This window comes from Psammomys obesus, unplaced genomic scaffold (assembly GCF_907164565.1).
Source record: "Psammomys obesus unplaced genomic scaffold, mPsaObe1.curated_primary_1811, whole genome shotgun sequence".
Classification (NCBI taxonomy): domain Eukaryota; kingdom Metazoa; phylum Chordata; class Mammalia; order Rodentia; family Muridae; genus Psammomys; species Psammomys obesus.
This window is the reverse complement of record NW_026596069.1, coordinates 10,787,282-10,805,406: the sequence shown is the minus strand read 5'-3', so window position 1 is coordinate 10,805,406 and position 18,125 is coordinate 10,787,282. Positions and strand designations below refer to the sequence as shown.

The window sequence follows — 18,125 nt, the reverse complement described above, 5'->3', positions numbered from 1 at the left end:
GGGGGGGGGGGGGGGGGGGGGGGGGGGGGGGGGGGGGGGGCGGTAAGGCAAAACTACTGTACTGGACAAGAGCCAAGAGCCAATCAAAGACATGCTTTGACATGAGATGGGTTGATAACAGTACTCATCCATGGATGACTCATGTTGTTCTTTAGCTAGTTGTGTAGTTTCTTGGAAAATGCCGATTCCCCAAGGTTGGCTTAAAGAGAAAGAACCAGGCCAGGCTATGCTGGACCTCAGATGGAGATGCTATCATATCACTTTCTTTCCAGACATTTGTTGTTAATACAGATAAAAATGAATTGGTTTTAGTCAAGAACAGACAACTTGAGTGGAACTATCTCACCCTGAATTCCTATTGTGGATTTCCTGGAATCCACATCTCATCTTCCCTTGTGCACCTATAGATCAGAACATTTTGGAGACAAATTAATTGAGTCAAGAACCCTGTGAGTTCTTACTATAGAATGAAACCCCTAGTAGCTGTGATGACACCCAAGCCTGGCCCCTGCTACTCTTTCTCCAAGCCAGGGACCTACTGGCTCACCTGAGGTTGGGGTCATAGGTGCAGCTGCCAGGCCATTCATGTTGAGGGCTGCCATCTGCTGCATCTGGGCGGCAGCAAAGGCAGCCATGGGATTCAGGTAGCCTCCTTGTGCGACTGATGCCATGAGGGCTGCTTGCTGCTGCATCAGCTGGGGCAGAGGGAGTGGAAAAAATATCACGCGCTTCCAGGGGGCAGCCCTCCCCCCAAGGGCTCAACTCTTGGAGACCAACTTCTGAGCTTCAGGGAGTGGACATAGTCTTTTGGTCTTTTCTCCTAGAAAGCCCCGAGGACTCTCTCTTGCCTACCTTAGTCTTCACTTCCCTGGCAACTGCTTTAAAAATGGAACAGTAGCGCCTTTGGAAATCTAAGTTGCTTGAGGTGAAGGAAAGGGACTGACTCTATGTATGTTAGCCAGTCTGTGTAAGGCATGTTATTGTGGGGAATGGTACCCAGACTCCTATAGACCTATTGGATGAGCCATATAGAGTTAACAGGGTAAAATTCTGCTCATTTTTTGTCACACAAAAGAGACAAGAGAAACATGACTAGATCCTCAAATGCTATTACAGAGGGGAGTGGGGACTGAGGAGGCTGCTGTAAGTGGTCCAAGCTAGACTCTGCTCAGGAAGTGGTATTTGCAGGGCTAGGGCCAGAACCCTGGAGGACCTCAGGGCCACCATCCAGGGATGGGTTACAAAGCTGGAGGCAGAAGAGGGCGGTATTATTAGAGAGGATGCAGTTGTGGAAGGAATAAGTTGGTGGGCCAGAGGCACAGGGACAGTGGGTTTGTGAGGCTTTGGATCACTTCCACACAACCCCTGCCAGGAGTGATCAGAAGGCCAGAGAAAAATCTCTGTGGGTGGAGTTTGTAGAGTGAGGACCAAACCCCTGACCATTATTACCCTATGGTGCTTTCTAGCCTTCACACTGATTTGCTGAGGGGCTGGGGAGCGAGGGAGACCATCTAACTACTGCCAAGGGTTTTCTCTAGGAACTCCTCCATAAAAATAAGGACAGCACCCCACCTCCACCTGGATTCTCCCCTTAACTCCGAGGTCACACACATGCCTGACACTCTTCACTCCGGGGACAGAACAATAGGTTTGGGTAGGCATCCCTATCCTCTGGGGGAGGGGCAAGGGGGTGCTCCAGAACAAATCCCCGCCCACCCTTGCCCCCACTTACTGCCTGAGCATAAGCGCCATAGGCTCCGAAGGGGATGGCCATGGGGTTGAACATGCCCATCTGGCCAGCCATCTGCTGCATCCGTCGCATCGTGCGCTCCTTGTCAGTGTCTGCAAACTTGACCACCAGGCTGGAGGAGGCTCCCTGCAGCCAGGGTTGCACATGAGCTCCGCCTGTCCCAGCCTTCACCCCAGCGTCCCCCCCCCCCCACGCCCTAGCCCGGGACCCCCTGAGCTTTCGGTAGGTTGCTATACTGAGGTCACCCACGGTCTAAACCCCACATACTCTGGGTTACCGAAATCTACCCTGATCTGAGAAACAGTGGTAAGGGTGATGAGACCCTGCATGCACTCCGAGGGCCACACTCACAGGCATGGTCTGGCTGCCGTGTAGAGCGTTGATGGCGGCTTGCGCCTCAGCATGGGAGGAGTACTTCACAAAGGCGCACCCTGTGGGTATGATAGGACAAGCTGAGCCGTGGTCCTGAGGACCCAGGTAGAGAAAGAGAGGGATCTGGGACAGAGGATGTGCTTCAGGTGAGCATAAAATGTGAGGGGGGCAGAGCAGTAACAGAAAGGGGCACAGAGGAGAGAGACCCACGGCCTCCTGTCCGCTTGGTCTCCACGAGGACCACCTGACAGCGGCGCTAGCACCCCTCACAGGTCTGCGCCCCGCGCGCTCGCGCGCACACACACACCCTTGCTGTTGCCGTCCGGCCCGCGCAGGATAGTGCACTCCTCGATGTTCCCGAAGGCCTCGAAGAGGCGGCGCACGTCGTCCTCGGATTGCTGCTTGTTGAGCATGCCCACGAAGAGTTTTCTATCTTCTAGAACAAAATTAGGAGATGCTTACCCGGGCCAGGGGCAGAGCAGTGGGGGGAGGAGGGACGGGGGAGGGGGGGGAAGGCCGCCTGTAAGAGGGAGCGGCTGGAGAGGGAGGGCAAGGGGGGAGGGTAGGGGAGGAGCTTGGCGGGAGGAGGCAGAGCCAAACCAGGAGTGAGAGGGAGGAGCTTGGCGGGAGGAGCACGGACTCAAAGCCAGACCAAAAGCTACTAGGAGGGTGAGGCGGGAGCTCGGCTGGAAGGGATGAAGCTCACAGCTAGGAGTTGGTAGGGTGGAGGGAGGAGCTTAGCTGGAAGCCGGTAGGTTACGCGTGCACAGGGTGGTGGTGAGGAGAATAGGAGGTGCCGGGAGCAGAGCATCCTGAGCAAGTAGGCTTCAGCAGCTAGGAGTGGAAGTTGTATGGCAACGACTCCCTCTGCCTCCTCCTACTAGAAGGCAGCTCTCCGAGAAGCCTGATCACGGGTCTGACTTCTGGCCTAGGGCGCAAGGGTCGTCTAGGCTGCCTTGTGTTCCCTTCCTTCCTCTAAACTCCATCTTCTCTGGTGCAAGAGTGAACTGCAATGGGAAGCCTTCCCAGAACTTTGGGTGTTGCCGTTGGCTCTGCATGGAGGGTCCCAGACAGAGTCCTCTTCTAGGACAGCCCAATGTGCCTTGTACCGTCTCTCGCTTGCCTCACTGCTGTGCCTATGAGATTGGTTTCTGTCTGCCTTCCCTCCCACCATCCTATCTCCTCCAGATTGCTCCCTGGAGAAAAAAAAAAAAAAAAAACACAAACCCACAACGCTAGATTTTTCTTCTGCAGCACAGGCCCTTCAATATCAGGCCCTCATTGTGATTATGGAATGAACAGAGTGCACAACAAAACACTCCTTCCCGAGCTAACCCAGGCCTCACCCCACCCCCCTGAACCAGCCCAGGACTCTCATTCATGATACATGTATTTTTAACTCCTCACCTAAATTGCTGGCTATTAACTCCTGAGCCTTGGACCAGCAGCCTGGCCCTCTACTATATTTGGACAGCAAAAGCTCTGGGTACAACCCAGCCTTGGCTCCTCTGCTGACTCTGGGTCATGGCAGGGCTGTGAGTTCCAACCTCACTTCATTTTCAGGGTTACAGAGCCTCTAGCTCACCAACTGCAAGCTTTGGGGTGGGGATGGGCATCAGAGACCAAGAGACCAAGAAGAGGGAGAGAAAAGTGTAAAAGGTACAGTGGAGAAGAGAGGGAAATGGCAGGTAAAAAGACTGGAAGCAGAGACTAGGGAGAAACTGGATAGATAGAAAGAAGAGAGAAAGGAGAAATAGAAACTTTAAACCAGTGATTCTCAACTTTCCTAATTTGAGGCCCTTTAATATAGTTTCTTGTGGAAATATAATTTCCACCATAAAATTTTATTTTTATTTTTGTTGCTCCTTCATAACAATGGTGGTTTTGCTACCATTATGAATCACAATGTAAATATCAGGCATGTAGGATATCTGATATATGACCCCTGTGAAAAGGTCATTCACTCCACAAAGGCCTTAGAGAGAGGAAGATGGGAGCCCTTAGAAAGAGGAAGACTAAAAGGAGCCCTTTGAGAGAGGAAAGTGGGAGACCTTAGGTTTGCCTTAGGAAGCAGTCAGAGACAAAGCTGAAAGGAAGAAGAGTTTTCAGTACTTTAGTGGAATAATTAAAACTTGCTTCTGTCCCAACCAGGTACCTTTTAAAAGGCTCCAAGTTCATGGACACTATTTCCAAAAGACAAAAGTCCGTGTAGCTTCTTAATCCCTGGCCTTCTGGCTTAAAAATTCTCTTCCCTCCCTTTCAAAAGACCTGACGTCTTCTTTGTGATGCTGATTTAAATGCTGGGACTCAGTTCCTTGCTTCACTCTCCCGAGGTCTCAATGTATTCTTCTATTATCATTGTTGCAGCTTTCTGATTGCATTAAAATTCATCCACAGTGCCTTTCTCTCCCACCTCTTCCTTATTGCCACGGGTGGGGTGTTTTCCTCCCTAGTTTGTTCTCCCCACTGTCTCCCTCTATTCCCTAGTTTTCTGGAGACCTTTCTCAGCAGATAGGGTGCCGGGCTGCCCCTTTATGACCATCTTGATAACCCCAGGGATACTGTAGCTATCTCACTTTTCCCAAAAGCTACAGGACAGAAAAACAGACCTGGCTCCAGATTTCTTTCTCTCTGGCAAAGCCGTCACAGTGCAGAGTTCCTATGTGGATCCTGAGTGTCATTGGTTTGCACTCTACCTTTCCTTCTGGATTTTGTTACCATGGAGCTAGTCCTCGTGTTTCAAATCAAGAGCTGGAAGGATTCTGAGCCTGGTGTGGACCTCCTGGGCAAACCTAGAATGTCATACTGTGCTTCCTTGCTTTCCAGCTGTATCACTAACTGCTTCTCGCCCCAATTTTCTAGTTCTATAAAATGGGGACAATGTGGCCTCCCTGCCTAAGGTTCTGGGGGTTGCTGCAGGAACAGTGCCTGGTTAATGAAGTGATAATGAAGTTATTTGTGATTCTTTATGCCAAAGGAACAAGAAATAGATGCTGTTTCTCCTTAGTTTGCTCTGTCCTGATTTAGCCAGAAAAGCCACCTTTGCTCTGCAATGAATGAACTATAGCCAAAGTTGTTCTGTCTTCTGCTTCTAGATCCCAGGGCCCTTGCTTCTGTTATTTGCTCCTTAAAACTGGTAGTGCTGGAGCTGGAGAGATGGCTCAGTAGTGAAGAGCACTGGATCCTCTTCCAGAGGTCCTGAGTCCAATTCCCAGCAACCACATGGCTCACAAACCATCTATAATGTTATCTGATGCCCTCTTCTGGCATGAAGGCATACATTCAGATAATGCAACTCATATACATAAAATAAAAAATAAACCTTAAGACAAAACAAAACACTGGGAGTACTGGTTTCTGTGGGTGTACAAAGTGCCTGCAGTTCTGGGAGCAGGAGAGTGGCATTTGAGAGGCAGGTGCCAGTCCCAAGGAAGGCAGCTCAGGTCTGGATGTCATATCCCCATGGGAGATAGGCTTGAGGTTCTCAGAGTACCCAGGTAAGTGTCAGGTGAGAGTGTTGACAGCCACCACTGGAAGGGCCAGGCCAGGGTACCCTGTGCTTTTGGCTCTCCTCTCTGCTGTCCCCTCCAGCAGTGCTTATTGAGAACTTACTGTGTGCCTGGGAGACCAATCTGAGATGGACTGGGGGAGGGGCGCTTCTGGATTGTTCTCTTTCGGTAGGTTGTAAGGCGTACATGAGGATCCAAAGCTTTTGCATTATGGGTCCAAAAACTCTCCCATCGAACCCCAGAGAATAGTCATGCCTGGATTCCTGGTGGGTGGCTCCATCTAGCAGTTCTGGGCTATTAGCCAGTAGGGGCTGGTTGAGAAAGAGGACATGGCTATGCCCAGAAGTTTCCCAAGAAGTGGGCTAGAGTTATGAGCTGCAGATCTACAATGTGGAGAGGCTGGACAAAGACTCAAGGTAGCCTCTTGGCCTGCCTTTCTTACCTGCTCTCATGTGATGTGATTCCATACCTACTCTTGAGTATGTACTATTCCCTGCTCCTCTTCTTCCTTCCCCTCTCTCTTTCCTTCTCTCTCCCAACTTCCTGCCGGGGCTGACATCTGAAGCATATGCTGCTATCCCTTATAATAAACTTTAAACTTTGTCTCCCTCTGGCCAGCCTGAAATTCTTTTCTGCGGTGTTGTCAAGGACATGTGGAAGTTCTTTCTGGGGTCAGGGGTTGCAGCATGGGATTCGGGATCCCTGCTTCTCATTTGCCCCCTCACTGCTCTCTCTCCCAACCAGCAAGCAACACCTCCCATTCATCTATCCTGGGAGAGCTTCATTCTCTCAGAGCCCCAGTCTGACTCTAAGCTTTCTCCACTTATAAAATTCACTGGGCAGAGCCTCCCAGGAAGCTGGTAGAGTGTGTAAAAAGGCAACAGGAGTCTGCTTGCAGGAATCTCTGGCCATGAAGACTCTTGCAGTCACTCATTTGTCTCCGCTCGGGCTGCAGGGGGAAGGGTTCTCATTACGACAGGAGAGTTTACAACACAGCAGCATTGCTGTATCACTAGATGAAAGGCTTGATAAGGACAGCCCTTGAGTGGGAGGTTCAGGCTCTGGCTTAGCTTAGCCAGTATTTCCTTGGGAGCATATTGTTAGCCACACAGGATGATTGGCCCCAGAAGGGCAAGGGGTAGGGGCAACAGAGCTACCTGACTTGCCAAATGCCTACATCTTGGTGATAATGCTCAGATTCCAGGTGAATTTTCAAAATTTGATTCATGTATTACCATCATAAAATAAACACTATTCCATGCTTAGGAGTACATGGTTGCTGGAGTGCCATGGGCCTTGATCATCAGATAGTGATTTTTGTGTTTTCTGCTACAGAGTTTTCCACCAGGTGCTGGAGGATGGCTTGCATATTGAGGAGGTTCAAGCTAGGGAGAACCCTGGGGTTAAGGACGTGAATAAACAGTTTCCAGTTTATTCACATAAACTGGTGAGTAGTGATATAGTGTGAGACTGAATCGAACAGGTCTCCAGTGATGGAGCTGGAGGCTTTTCTCCTAAACACGGGCTTTAGCCCAGGTGTGGACAAGGCAAGAATCTACAAACCCCTCTTCTGGACAAAGTCTGGAACCCTGGGGGCATCCTATGCTGGGCTCTTCAGAGTCTCTTGGGTACTTGTTTTTACTGTGGAATTGTTTCCCATTGAAGGTATCTCCTTGGGTAAATTCCTGAATTCCCATAGGCATGAAGTTAGGGTTGACTATCAGGTATGGTTCAACTAAAACTTTTCTTAAGTGGGATACAGGGAGTCACAGCTGACAGGGCAGGAAGAGCTGGGCACCCCGATAGGAAATGAGGTTCTTTCAAGACCTGCTTCTGCCTATGTAAGTTTAGACATGGCACATAGTATGTCTTGGCTCCCTGGGTAAAGCCGGGTGAGATGAAGTGAGTTGGACCTTATGAAGCTCCTAGGACAGGGCGTGGCACAGAATAGATGCTCAATAAATGCCTGTTACTGTGACTGTTAGTTGCCATCACTGCTGCTCACCCACAGGGGTGCTGGCTGGTGGGTCAGCTGTGGAGCACTGAACTGGACAGCCATGTCAGCCCAGACAACCTAAGAAGCCAGGTTTTCCTTAAATCATCCTGGGCATTGAGAAATATTTCCGGGACCACTGAGAGGCTCTCCAGCATCTTTTAGGAGGCCTAAACAAGGGAAATCTCTACCTGCTCTGACCCAGCTGCACTGGGTATCTCCATATGATACTTCCAAAAGGACAAGTCAGGACCACACCAACTCATCTGAACCCGCATCTATGTGTGCAGTTTTCAAGGTTGTCAAACTATGCCACTCCCAAGCCCAGAAGGTCCCCGTGGTAACCCCCTCACTGCCTCCAGAAGCACCACCCAGCCTCAGACCTGTCCTCTATACAGGAAGGCCATGAGCAGGGATCGATGGCGTCACCTCTTTCCCACTGCAGCCAGTTCTCAGTTTCACTGGACCCACCACAAAGGCAAATCCAGCTTTGGATCCCTCTGAAGCTGACAGCCAGGTTGGCTGTCCTCTTCACCTTGGTCTCAGGGGTCAACTGCTAGGCCCCAGAAGAGCTCCTGCACGAAGAGACCCAAGAGAGAAGAGGATAATGCCCCCCTTCCTCTCTGCTCCACTTTCCCCCACTGTCACAGGGCCAGAGCAGTGACAGGCAGCTGGGCTGGGACCTGCCTCCTGAGGATGAAAGGAGACATCAAACCAGATCAAAGGCTGCTGGGATGGGCACTGCAATGGAATGCAAATGAAGACCCTCACCCCTCTGGCCCCCATGGGCAAGGCAGTGCCAGGCCTTGATCTGACTGGTTCCCTCCAGGACTAGGTTGTTTGATGTTGGTGTGGGAGGGATCAGGAGCTAGAAAAAGCATCCATTCCCCATTCTCCTGCATTCCTTTAGCCAGATTTAGCCTCCCCTCTCTTCCTCCCATTAGAATGAGCTGCCACTACCCATTGCTCTCTACTCTCCAAACAGCAGCTAGGGTGTCTGTTAAAACCCAATGTAAGCTTGTTCTTCCTGTGTTCCACATAACAGTTTCTATCTGTAGCAACTGTACTGACCCCAACTCCACTCTGCTCTTGGCTGCTCGATAGCCAGTGCCTGACAGGCCTGGCATGTAGTAGATGCTCAGTGAACATTTGTTGACATGAATGAATGAATGAATTCCCCTGTTCAGTGAGTATTGGGAGTTGGGGCTAGAATGGTAAAAGGTGCAAGAGATGCAGTAGTGACCTCAGGAAACCCTCAGAAAGTAAGAAAGGAGTGTCCTCTGGAGGGGAGTAGGTGCCAGCCACAGAGCAGAGTCTAGAGCAGTGTTTCTCAAACCATAGGTCGTGACCCCTTGGGGTTCAAATGGACCTTTCACGGGGGTCGCCTAAGACCATCAGAAAACACAGACATTTACATTACAATTCATAATGGTAGCAGAATTACAGTTATGAAGTAGCAACAAAAATAATTTTATGTTTAGGGGCCACCACTATGTGAGGAGCCGTGTTAAAGAGTCACAGCATTAGGAAGGTTGAGAACCGCTGGTCTGGACAGATCCGCACTATATGTCTGAGGTGTAGGAAGGGGTCTGGAAGGTGGGAGCTCGATGCTGGAGAACTCACGGGGGTGTAGTCAGAGTCTGCATGCATGTGCACCCTCTCTGCTTATCTCCTCCACGCACATACCATATTACACCCTTTCTTCCTTCTTCTCCTTCTGTCAACTGGTATCTAAGTACCTCTCCAAAAGAATGAGCCCTCAGCCTCACCATGGATACTCAGAAGCTTGACAAGGTCTCAGTCCCTGCTCATTTGCTTTTCCTGTGCCCATCTGGCCCTGTCTGGCTCCCTAGTCATAGCTCCATTTGTCTTCTTTGTCTCACTGGACTGGAAGGCCCAGTCTTGATGTCTCTACATGATGAAAACCTGCAGGATTTCTCCAATGTCATGGAGCTCCCAAATGCCCCGGGCATGCCTGCTCTGACCCTACTACCTCAGCAGAACCTGTTCCATTTACCAATGGAGACCAGGACCCAGATGCTGAAGCGAATGCTCTACAGACACGGCAGACATTATTGACAGTGTACAGAGGTTGAAAAGGAGCCAGTAGAAGGTAAGGATCTATCCCAAGAACTTTGACTGAGACTTTGGAGAAGTCAGGACTCATGCCATGTGGCCTGAATGGAGGTGTGGCTCTCAGGCTTCTACCGTTGTTCCTGGTGGAAGATGGGGTTGCATAGAATTCTCACTCTCTGCCTTCTCACTCCTCCATCTTTGCCCAGGTCAAATGTTCAATAACATGAAGGCCAGGGCTCCGGCTCAGAGCCTAGAGGTGGGTGAATGAGCGGGGTTCTCATAGCCTGCTGCTCAGTTCCCAGGAGTTACTCTCATGATCATTGCTGGTCATTTGGGGGGCACGTGAAGCCTCAAAACCCCATGATGATCTTGTCTACTCCTCTGCCAAAAAAACATGTCATAAAATCTCCCGGGTGCCCAAAAGGTAAATCTCTCTGTTTTGGAGTCCACAGGCCACCTGATCTGGCCTGGAGGGAATTTTTTTTTCTTCCAATCACACAGGAAGTTTGAGCTTCAGGCACTATGGCTTGAACCATACTCTGACTGCAATTTCCCTCTCCTTCCCCAAATGTCTCCCTCATTGCTTGACATCTGTTCAGGCCAGAGGGGCAGAGCTTGAGACATATTTAGGGAGACAGACCTAGAACTTGGGGTCTCTTATCACCTTGTAGAAGTGGGGAGCAAAGCAGAAATTGTTCCTTCATTACTGTGTTCTCAGAGGTGAGAGATTGATTGGCTTGGGGGACCCGAGCTGGGCCGGATCCTAACCCTGGCAGTCTGTGGAGGTTCAGAGAGGGTGATTGAAACCACACCCACTTCCCTTGCTGCTGCTCTTCCTGACCTTCCAGCTGTGAATCAGGGCCATCAGGGCTCCCAGCGGGAGCTTGAGACATGTGGTGGCTTTATCTAGAAGTCACCTTTTGCTGAGGAGGCAGTGCACAGCCATCTCTCCAGGTAACTGATTATACATTTGATCGGCTACATTATCCTTCCCAGGCTCACAGCGCACAACAGACGGCCCAGTGTTCTGTGGGGACTTCTCAGCAGCCGAACCCTGTTGTCTAATGGGGTTTCCGCTGACGTCTGGCACAGTAGCCGGCGTTTTATCCATCACAGGATAATTTATAGCATAATGGGGCCTCCCCCCCCATATCATGTTGGAGCATAAATTATGGCTAGTTTGTCCTCAGCTCTCAAGGAGACAGACAAAGCAGAGTGAAATTCCAGCTAGGGGAGGGGGTTTCTGCAGAGGATCACCAGAGTTTGGGTGGTCCACAGAAGAGAGGGGCCAGAGGATAAAAGACCAAGGACTAGAGTGTAAAACACCTTGCTGACAGGGCTACTACATCCAGTCACAGAGCTGGGGAGGAAATATAAGATCACTCAGAACTCTTTGTCTCTACTGACCGACAAGCAGGGCCTGAAGTTGAGTCTTGCTGCTGGTCAGGAATAAAGCCCACTGCCTGCAGACAACCTGGCCTGGCTGTAGGCTGACCTTCAAGTGAGCCTCAGATCCTCCCAGCTGTGGTCTGGCTTCCTATAGCCTCAGAGAATAGGCATTCATAGCTGCTGTGTCTCCATGATCCAACAACGCCTCACGGAGTGAGCCGTGCTGAGGAGCAGGGTAAAAGTCTGCCCTCTGGCCTTCCACCTGTTTTTAATACTGAGGGTAGGCCATTCTATGGGGTGATGGAGACAGTAATAGATTGCATCCTGGCTCTCTGGAGCAGGCATGAGTATACAAGCACCAGAGTCTGGGCGCTCCTTTACACGGGATCGAGACGGAAGGCCTGGAGGCTGTGGCTCCCAGGGTTTCTCCCTGATTCTAGATATCACAAAGATCTCCAGGGTTCCTCAACCAGGATGAGGTCTTCAGAGGTTAACTGGCCCTACCTCTTCCAGAGCAACCTAAAGTTGGGAATGCCTCCTGAGCTCTCCCAGCAGAGGCCCCATGGGCCTCCATGCAAGACCAGGATTCAGCACAGGAAGTGGACTTAGGGGCTCCCTGGGTCTCTTTAGAGTCCATGTCCTACTCTCTCTTCCTGAGAATTACTGTCCTTCAGAGATAAGTAGAAAGAATCACAGACCTTATAGGATGATGGTCCTCAGCTGTGGCTACTATGAAGATTACTTGGAAACTTTCAAAATACAGGTGCCTAGGGCTGGCCCCAACATCAGGTTTGATTGATTGATCTGTGGTGTCCAAGCATAAGCAATTTTTTTTTTGTTGTTTTCAGTTTTGGAAAGCTACTCAGAAAATATTGGCTTGAAGCCGCTGCTGGGAAGAGCTTACCGTAGTAAGTTTCTCCTGATGGCTCTCTCCTGTTCACACCCTGAGACTCTGGCTTTCCCCCTGCCTTCAGAAGGCAGGATGCTAGGCCCTGCTGGTGCTGGAAAGGATGGCAACACCATACTCCCTGAGTATGTTCTGACACCTGAGCCCAGGTGTTCTCTTGCCCCTTCCCATCACTCACAGGATCATCCTGAAAGATGCTCTCTGACGTGAGGAAGTAAAGAAAGGGGAGGGCTGTATGTCAGCAGCCTTCCAGTGGCTTTTCAAGGCCCTACTCTTCCTTCTCTCTTCTCTTCTTTTCCTTGTTCCCTCCATCCAGCAGGCCAGCCCTGCTCTGAAGAGAAATCTCAGCTCCTCTTTCATTAGCCAGACCTGTTCTGTTCTTCCATGTCCATCTACTACTCAACCCTCCCAGAGTCACAGTTGCCCTCTCTCCTGGGAACCAGAGGGCCTGTGTTTAAGTATACATTGTGTGAACTCATGACTGATAATGGAGTCTAGGGAGACACTGAGATGGATGGATGGTAGACATGATTAATAAAGGCTTGATCTCCAGATTAAATGTTAGATGATAGATAGATACACAGATGAGAGAAAAATGATTGCTGGAAGTAGATAGATTTATGATGGATGGCACATAAAGAGCAATAGGTAAATGTGGATGGGTGGATGGATGGTTGAAGGGCTTCTTAGAAGTTTGGATAAAAGGTCTGAATATAAAGGTCACAAAACTTGTCACAGCTTCTATAGTGCTAGTGTGTGAGTTTTTAAGAGACAGAGCACTTGCTGGCTCCAGACCTGCCAGGAAGCAACCTGCCTCTCTAACCCAGGCCCTGAGCCTCTATAGTTCCCAATGGGCTCGTGTTTGGCACAGATTTCAATTGAGTCGGTTATTTATGGACCCCTGACAATTCACATGTTTTCTCTGAGTCTACTGGTGAGCCAAGGTCACCTCCTGAATCCCACATGCATCTGATGAAGACTTCCCTTTCAGGGGAAGAGGGACAGCTTCAGTCTGGGTGTTTTGTTCACAGAGGCCAAGGCTATGGCCTCTAACCCCATGGAGCAGTTTGGCTTTTGAAGTGTGGCAGGCCTGTAATTAGATGACAGGTGGCAGCCCATATGGTGTGTGCAGAGCTGCAACCATTCATTCTTTGGTCAGAGATCATGGCCTCAGAGGGAGCTGTGAGAAGTAATCCATCTTCAGCACTTACTATAGGTCACGCTCTGCATTGAGCACTCTGGCTTTAGGAAATAGGTACCACTGTCACTCCATTTTACAGATATAGAAAGTGAGGTGTAGAAGAGTTTAGCTGTTCTTTCCAAGTCCCAGGGTTAATAAGCGGTAGAATCTATTTGAATGCATGTAGTCTGGCTCCTGAATGCCCATCTATGGTATAAAAGCCAGCACCCCTGCCCTGGGGTCTGCACCAACCTCTGACAGGCTCCGGAAGGCATGACTCTGGGAAGTGCATGGCAAGCATTATATCCAATGGCCAATAGAACTAGAAGGGGACTGTCAGCTTGCTTCAGGAAACAAAGCAGTCACCACTGGTGTGTGCCTGGCATGGTTAACCACAAAGGAGTCTGCCCTTGCCACTCAGGGGGTTTTCTGAGGACTTTTGGTTGGCAGTATTGGGTCATTATGAAGTTCAGTTGATAGACAGAAAGAAGATCTTACATGCTCCAAAACCTACATGTCAGCCCTGAGCTGCCCGGATCCTGTTTATTATTCACCATTCAGTCACACCACAGCCATTAAGTCAACAAATTATGTACAATACATTATTGAGAGATAAAAGACTTTGAGCATTGAGTAACCGTTTTTCCAAATTAGGGCTCGATTGGCCCAACTCTAGAAGGTCAGGGACATGATGGAGTGCTCAGGTAAGATGGAGAAGGAAGAGTGGACTGAGACATCCCAAAGCAGGAAGAGCTTGCCAGGATGCAGCATCTTCATGGCTGAAGACCATGACCCCAAGGACTGGCCTACTTTCCCTTTCAGGGGAAAACTGGGGGAAAGAAGGAAATCTGGGGCGAAAATTCAAAGGGTCTCAGCTCAGATACAAGGAACTAGAAAAGTGAGTTTTGAAGAGCAAGGCATATCCTCCTCCTGACAAGCCTCAACGGTCATGACTCCACAAGATAATTCTTGCAAAGTCCTTTTTGTATGGAGCATCCCCGCTGGGGTTGGGGGTGGGGGGGACAAAGAAAGAGGCTGAAGCCTCTGGTTCACTAGCTCCCTCTTGCGCTGCAGCCAGACACGTTCCAGGCCAGTCTGTGCTGTGTTTCTGTGCTACGCGGTCCCTGACTCTTTCGACAGAGCAGTTAACGAAGGCTCAGAGAAGCTAAGCGGCCAGCGGAAGCTCACACTGGTGGTAACAGCTAGGAGGATCGCTGCTGTCTGGCAGCCAGACCACACCTTCCCTGCTCTGTGCTCGTTTGCGCATGCCTGCTAGTCTGTCTTTGGAGTTCTGCCCCTTAGGACTCAGAATTTCCCTCTCTCTCTTCAGAGTGCGGTTTGAAAAGAGGTGACTCTTGCCATTCCAGCGAGACTGATTTAGATAGAAAATACCTTTTATGATCAAGGAGAGCAGCTAAACTTTAGGGTCTGCGTGCAGTCTCTGGATGAAAAAAGGGAGAAGGCAGATGAGTAGACAAAGGATTAGGGGTAAGGATGACTGGAGATGGAGCTGTAGTGACGGGGAAACTGAAGAGGGCAGGCTGGGCTGGTGGGAAGGCCTGAAATTAGTACCGGGGCTACAGCAGGGCCAGGGGCTGAACACACCCAAGCCTAAGCCAGGGTGAGGGAGAGCAGGCTGAAGCAGCTGGTGGAGAAAGAGGAGCTTGAAAGAACAAAACTGTGGCTCTCCGGTGCCATTCTTGGCAGGGAGTGCTCCTTGCCTGTCCTCACCCTCCTCAACTTGCTGAGCACAGCACTTGGATAGACTAGGATAGCTGCATCACTTGAACTTGAGATAGCTCACGTTTTGTCTACCAACTGCATCTGAGATGCTTTCTTTGTAGGTATATGTGACTGTTTTTCATATGCATATAGACACTGCCATGCTTTAAAAACACACAAGTCCATTTGAGAGTGCCGCTGAATTCAAGGTAGCTGTTTTGTCATTTTGCATTCTTTTGAACAATGGATACTCAAAGTGTAACATCTGTCAAGGGGGGAGCTGATGAATTTTTTATGTTAAAACTGGCTTCCTCACCTTGAAAAGTCGGGGACTGCTGATCAGGAATGGTGGGGGAGAGGAGAAAGCATAGCAAACACACAAATCTCAGGAGATTTCAGCTCACCTGAGAGGCCACAGCTCCTTACCTGCTCTGGGGCAGAGCCACCCCAGACCTGGGGTTAGCAAGCTGCTTCTAGTCCGGCTCTCCATGCACTGCTACTTGGCTCAGAGTCTGTCCTACTCTATGCCTGAACCTCAAGCTCATCCTGTGATGTGGCCAAAATAATATTTCTAGGAGAGTGGGGTCTTGCATTCCACACAGGGCTCCCAGCAGACACCTGACTCAGCACTTCTGCTGCCAGGGCACGGCAGGGGTCCTCTGAGGAGGTAGGGTGGGCTTGGGCCTGCCACAGGGCACCAGCTCTCTAAGCATCATTGTAACAAAGAGTGACAGTAACCTGCTGAGCTAGTTCCAGTTGGGAAGGGAGCCAGGACCCACATACACAGTGCCATCCTTACCGCCTGGCTGATCGTCTTCTAGGGAGGAGAATTCTGTTACCTTGGACTCAGCGCCTAGGGCCTAGGGACTTGTCATCAGCTGCGATCGGCTCTGTATTTGGGAGACTTGAGCTGGATTCAGCGATGGGATGGCCTGACGATGTGCTCTGAGGCTACAACTACTTAAGTTCCCTTTGACTGTCTGGTGACTGTTTGCAGCATGGTCACCTCTCCTCACCACGCTCCTCTATCCAGTCACACTGAAGATACCCTCATAATCCTCAGAGTCTACAGATATCTGCTACAAATCCCATTTTGGTCCACCCAGTATTCATAAACAGGTCTGGTTCTCATCAAACTGACCAGTCCCTTGTCCAACACGGAAGGACCTAGTGTCCCCTACTACAGTTTAAAGGTTTGTGCCTTCCCAGATTTCATACAGAGAAGCCCTAACATGAAAGGGATGGCTTTAGGGACCTTTCTTAGGTGACTAGGTCATGAGGGAAGAGATCTTGAGAATGGAATTGGTTCCTTTAGAACAGAAGCCTGAGGACTGAGGGTGTAGCCCAATTAGTAAGGCATTTGTCTGGCATGCACAGGGCCCTGGGTTTGGTCCTCAGCATCTCTGAAATCCGAGATTAGCACATGCCTGTAGTCCCAGTATTTGGTTCAAAGTTACATATGACTACATAGTACTACATCTTGAAGTGTGTTCAAGGCCAGTCTGGACCACACAAGACCTTATCTTACAGAAAGCTTTGAGAGAGCTTGTGTGTTCCCTTTCTGTGGAGTTAGGCTATCTGACAATGAATCTGCTGGCACCCTGGTCTCGAATTTCCCAGCCTCCAAAACTACAAAAGGGAAATTTCTGTGGTTGATGAACTACCCAGATTACAGTATTTTGTTAGAGCAGCTGGAACAGATTGAGGTTCTCCCATTAAACATCTTGTCATTTCCATGACAGATATCATGTCAATACATATTTCTTTCTAGAAAAATTTAATATGTGCCTCCAAAGCCTTACTCTGACGGGATGAAGATTTATGGTGACATATCAGGCTCCATGATGGGGAAAAGATGTAAAATAGCTTGGAATGAGGAGACTGCTCTGAGACCCTCAAAATGCCTCATCTACGCTCCTACCCACTGGCTGGTCTTTGTGTGGAGAGGGCATTCCAAAAGAACCTCTGGCCTTACTCTTTCCATGATGCTGGAAGTGACCCACCCAGACAACTACTTAGCACATTCCCTGGAATGGGGGGAAGTGGCTGAGGTTATTAGTGGTGCCTAATGATATTTGCATAGACTAACAGACTTAATGCAATCATGAATGCCACAATACCAAGAAAATAATGAAGAAATCCATTACAAAGTCATGAAGCAACTAAGTCAATACAGTAATAACCTGATCCTGCATTAGCTATAATTTCATCTCCTGCTGCAAGGCAATTTCACAATGCTCACTGTTTCTGGACACTTTTATAAATTTCACCTTTGTTTGAAATAATTAATTAACAAAATAAAAAAACGCTTCTGGCATTTTGTACAGTAAATTAGTCATTAGTCTAAGCTGGCAGGCTGTAATAAAATTTATGAAGATGGATGTGCTGGGATTCCTAACTTTTCTTCTGCTGGCCTGGAACTTTCTCGTTGGCAGAGCTCTGGGGGGTTGTCTGGTGGCATAACTTACATGTGCACCAACAGGAACTCAGAAAAGCGTGGTTTGGGTACAGGACAAAGTAAAGATCCATCCACATTTGCTGGATTTGTGGGAGCCCCTGGGGCACCTCCCTCCTCTGCCCCCGGTCCTGTGATTGTTTCCTGGGCCATTATATTACAGAGAACAACAATGTGGGGCTCAGAGCAGAAGCCTCTTCTTCACAGAAGGGATCATCAAGGCTGTGTTCTGTCTAAGGCTCTAGGAGAGGGCCTTTCCCTGTCCTATGTTGCTTCTGGTGTTTGCCAGCAGTTCTTGGCTTCTTTCAGCATGTAGCTGTATCATACCAATCTGTTTTCATTATCAAATCTGGCTTTCCCTCTGTGTTGGTGCCATATTTCCTCCTAAGAACACCATTCATATCGGAAACTCCTTAATCCCCTATGACTTCTTCACCTTACCTTGATGACATCTGCAAAGATTCTCCTTCTAAGTAAGCCATTTTCATGGTTTTTGAGGGGACGTAAATTTGGGGGACACTATTCAACCCACTGTAGACACTAAAGCCTGGATGAATACCGTTCTTACTCTACCACAAAAAAACAGAATAGTATGAGTCATACTGAACTACCAATAACTGCAAGATGGCCTGCATCAGGGGCCATCTTGGGCTGGCCACTGAAAATCATCACTGAAACATCAGGGGCTGGCCACTGAAAATATGTGGTTTCTTGAGAGGTTACACAGCTGGCTGGAGAAGTTCTTTGAACCTCCCTGAAAGGGCCAGGCCTA

At 49.4% G+C, this 18,125-nt stretch overlaps 1 protein-coding gene across 36 annotated transcripts in view; it reads right to left on the bottom strand.

Moving 5' to 3' along the window:
• Celf4 (CUGBP Elav-like family member 4) overlaps nt 1–18,125 on the bottom strand; it is a 276,506-nt gene that overhangs the window by 24,781 nt on the left and 233,600 nt on the right. For 18 of the 36 annotated variants that reach the window (XM_055625335.1, XM_055625338.1, XM_055625343.1 and 15 more), the window contains exons 4-7: nt 2,430–2,555; nt 2,102–2,181; nt 1,733–1,876; nt 548–695 (exon numbers count right to left, since the gene is read on the bottom strand). In XM_055625335.1, the coding sequence (XP_055481310.1) occupies nt 548–695; nt 1,733–1,876; nt 2,102–2,181; nt 2,430–2,555 (498 nt within the window). Of the gene's footprint in view, nt 1–547; nt 696–1,732; nt 1,877–2,101; nt 2,182–2,429; nt 2,559–18,125 lie in introns of all 36 variants that reach the window. The other 18 variants (XM_055625334.1, XM_055625336.1, XM_055625342.1 and 15 more) reach the window with 2 other exon arrangements.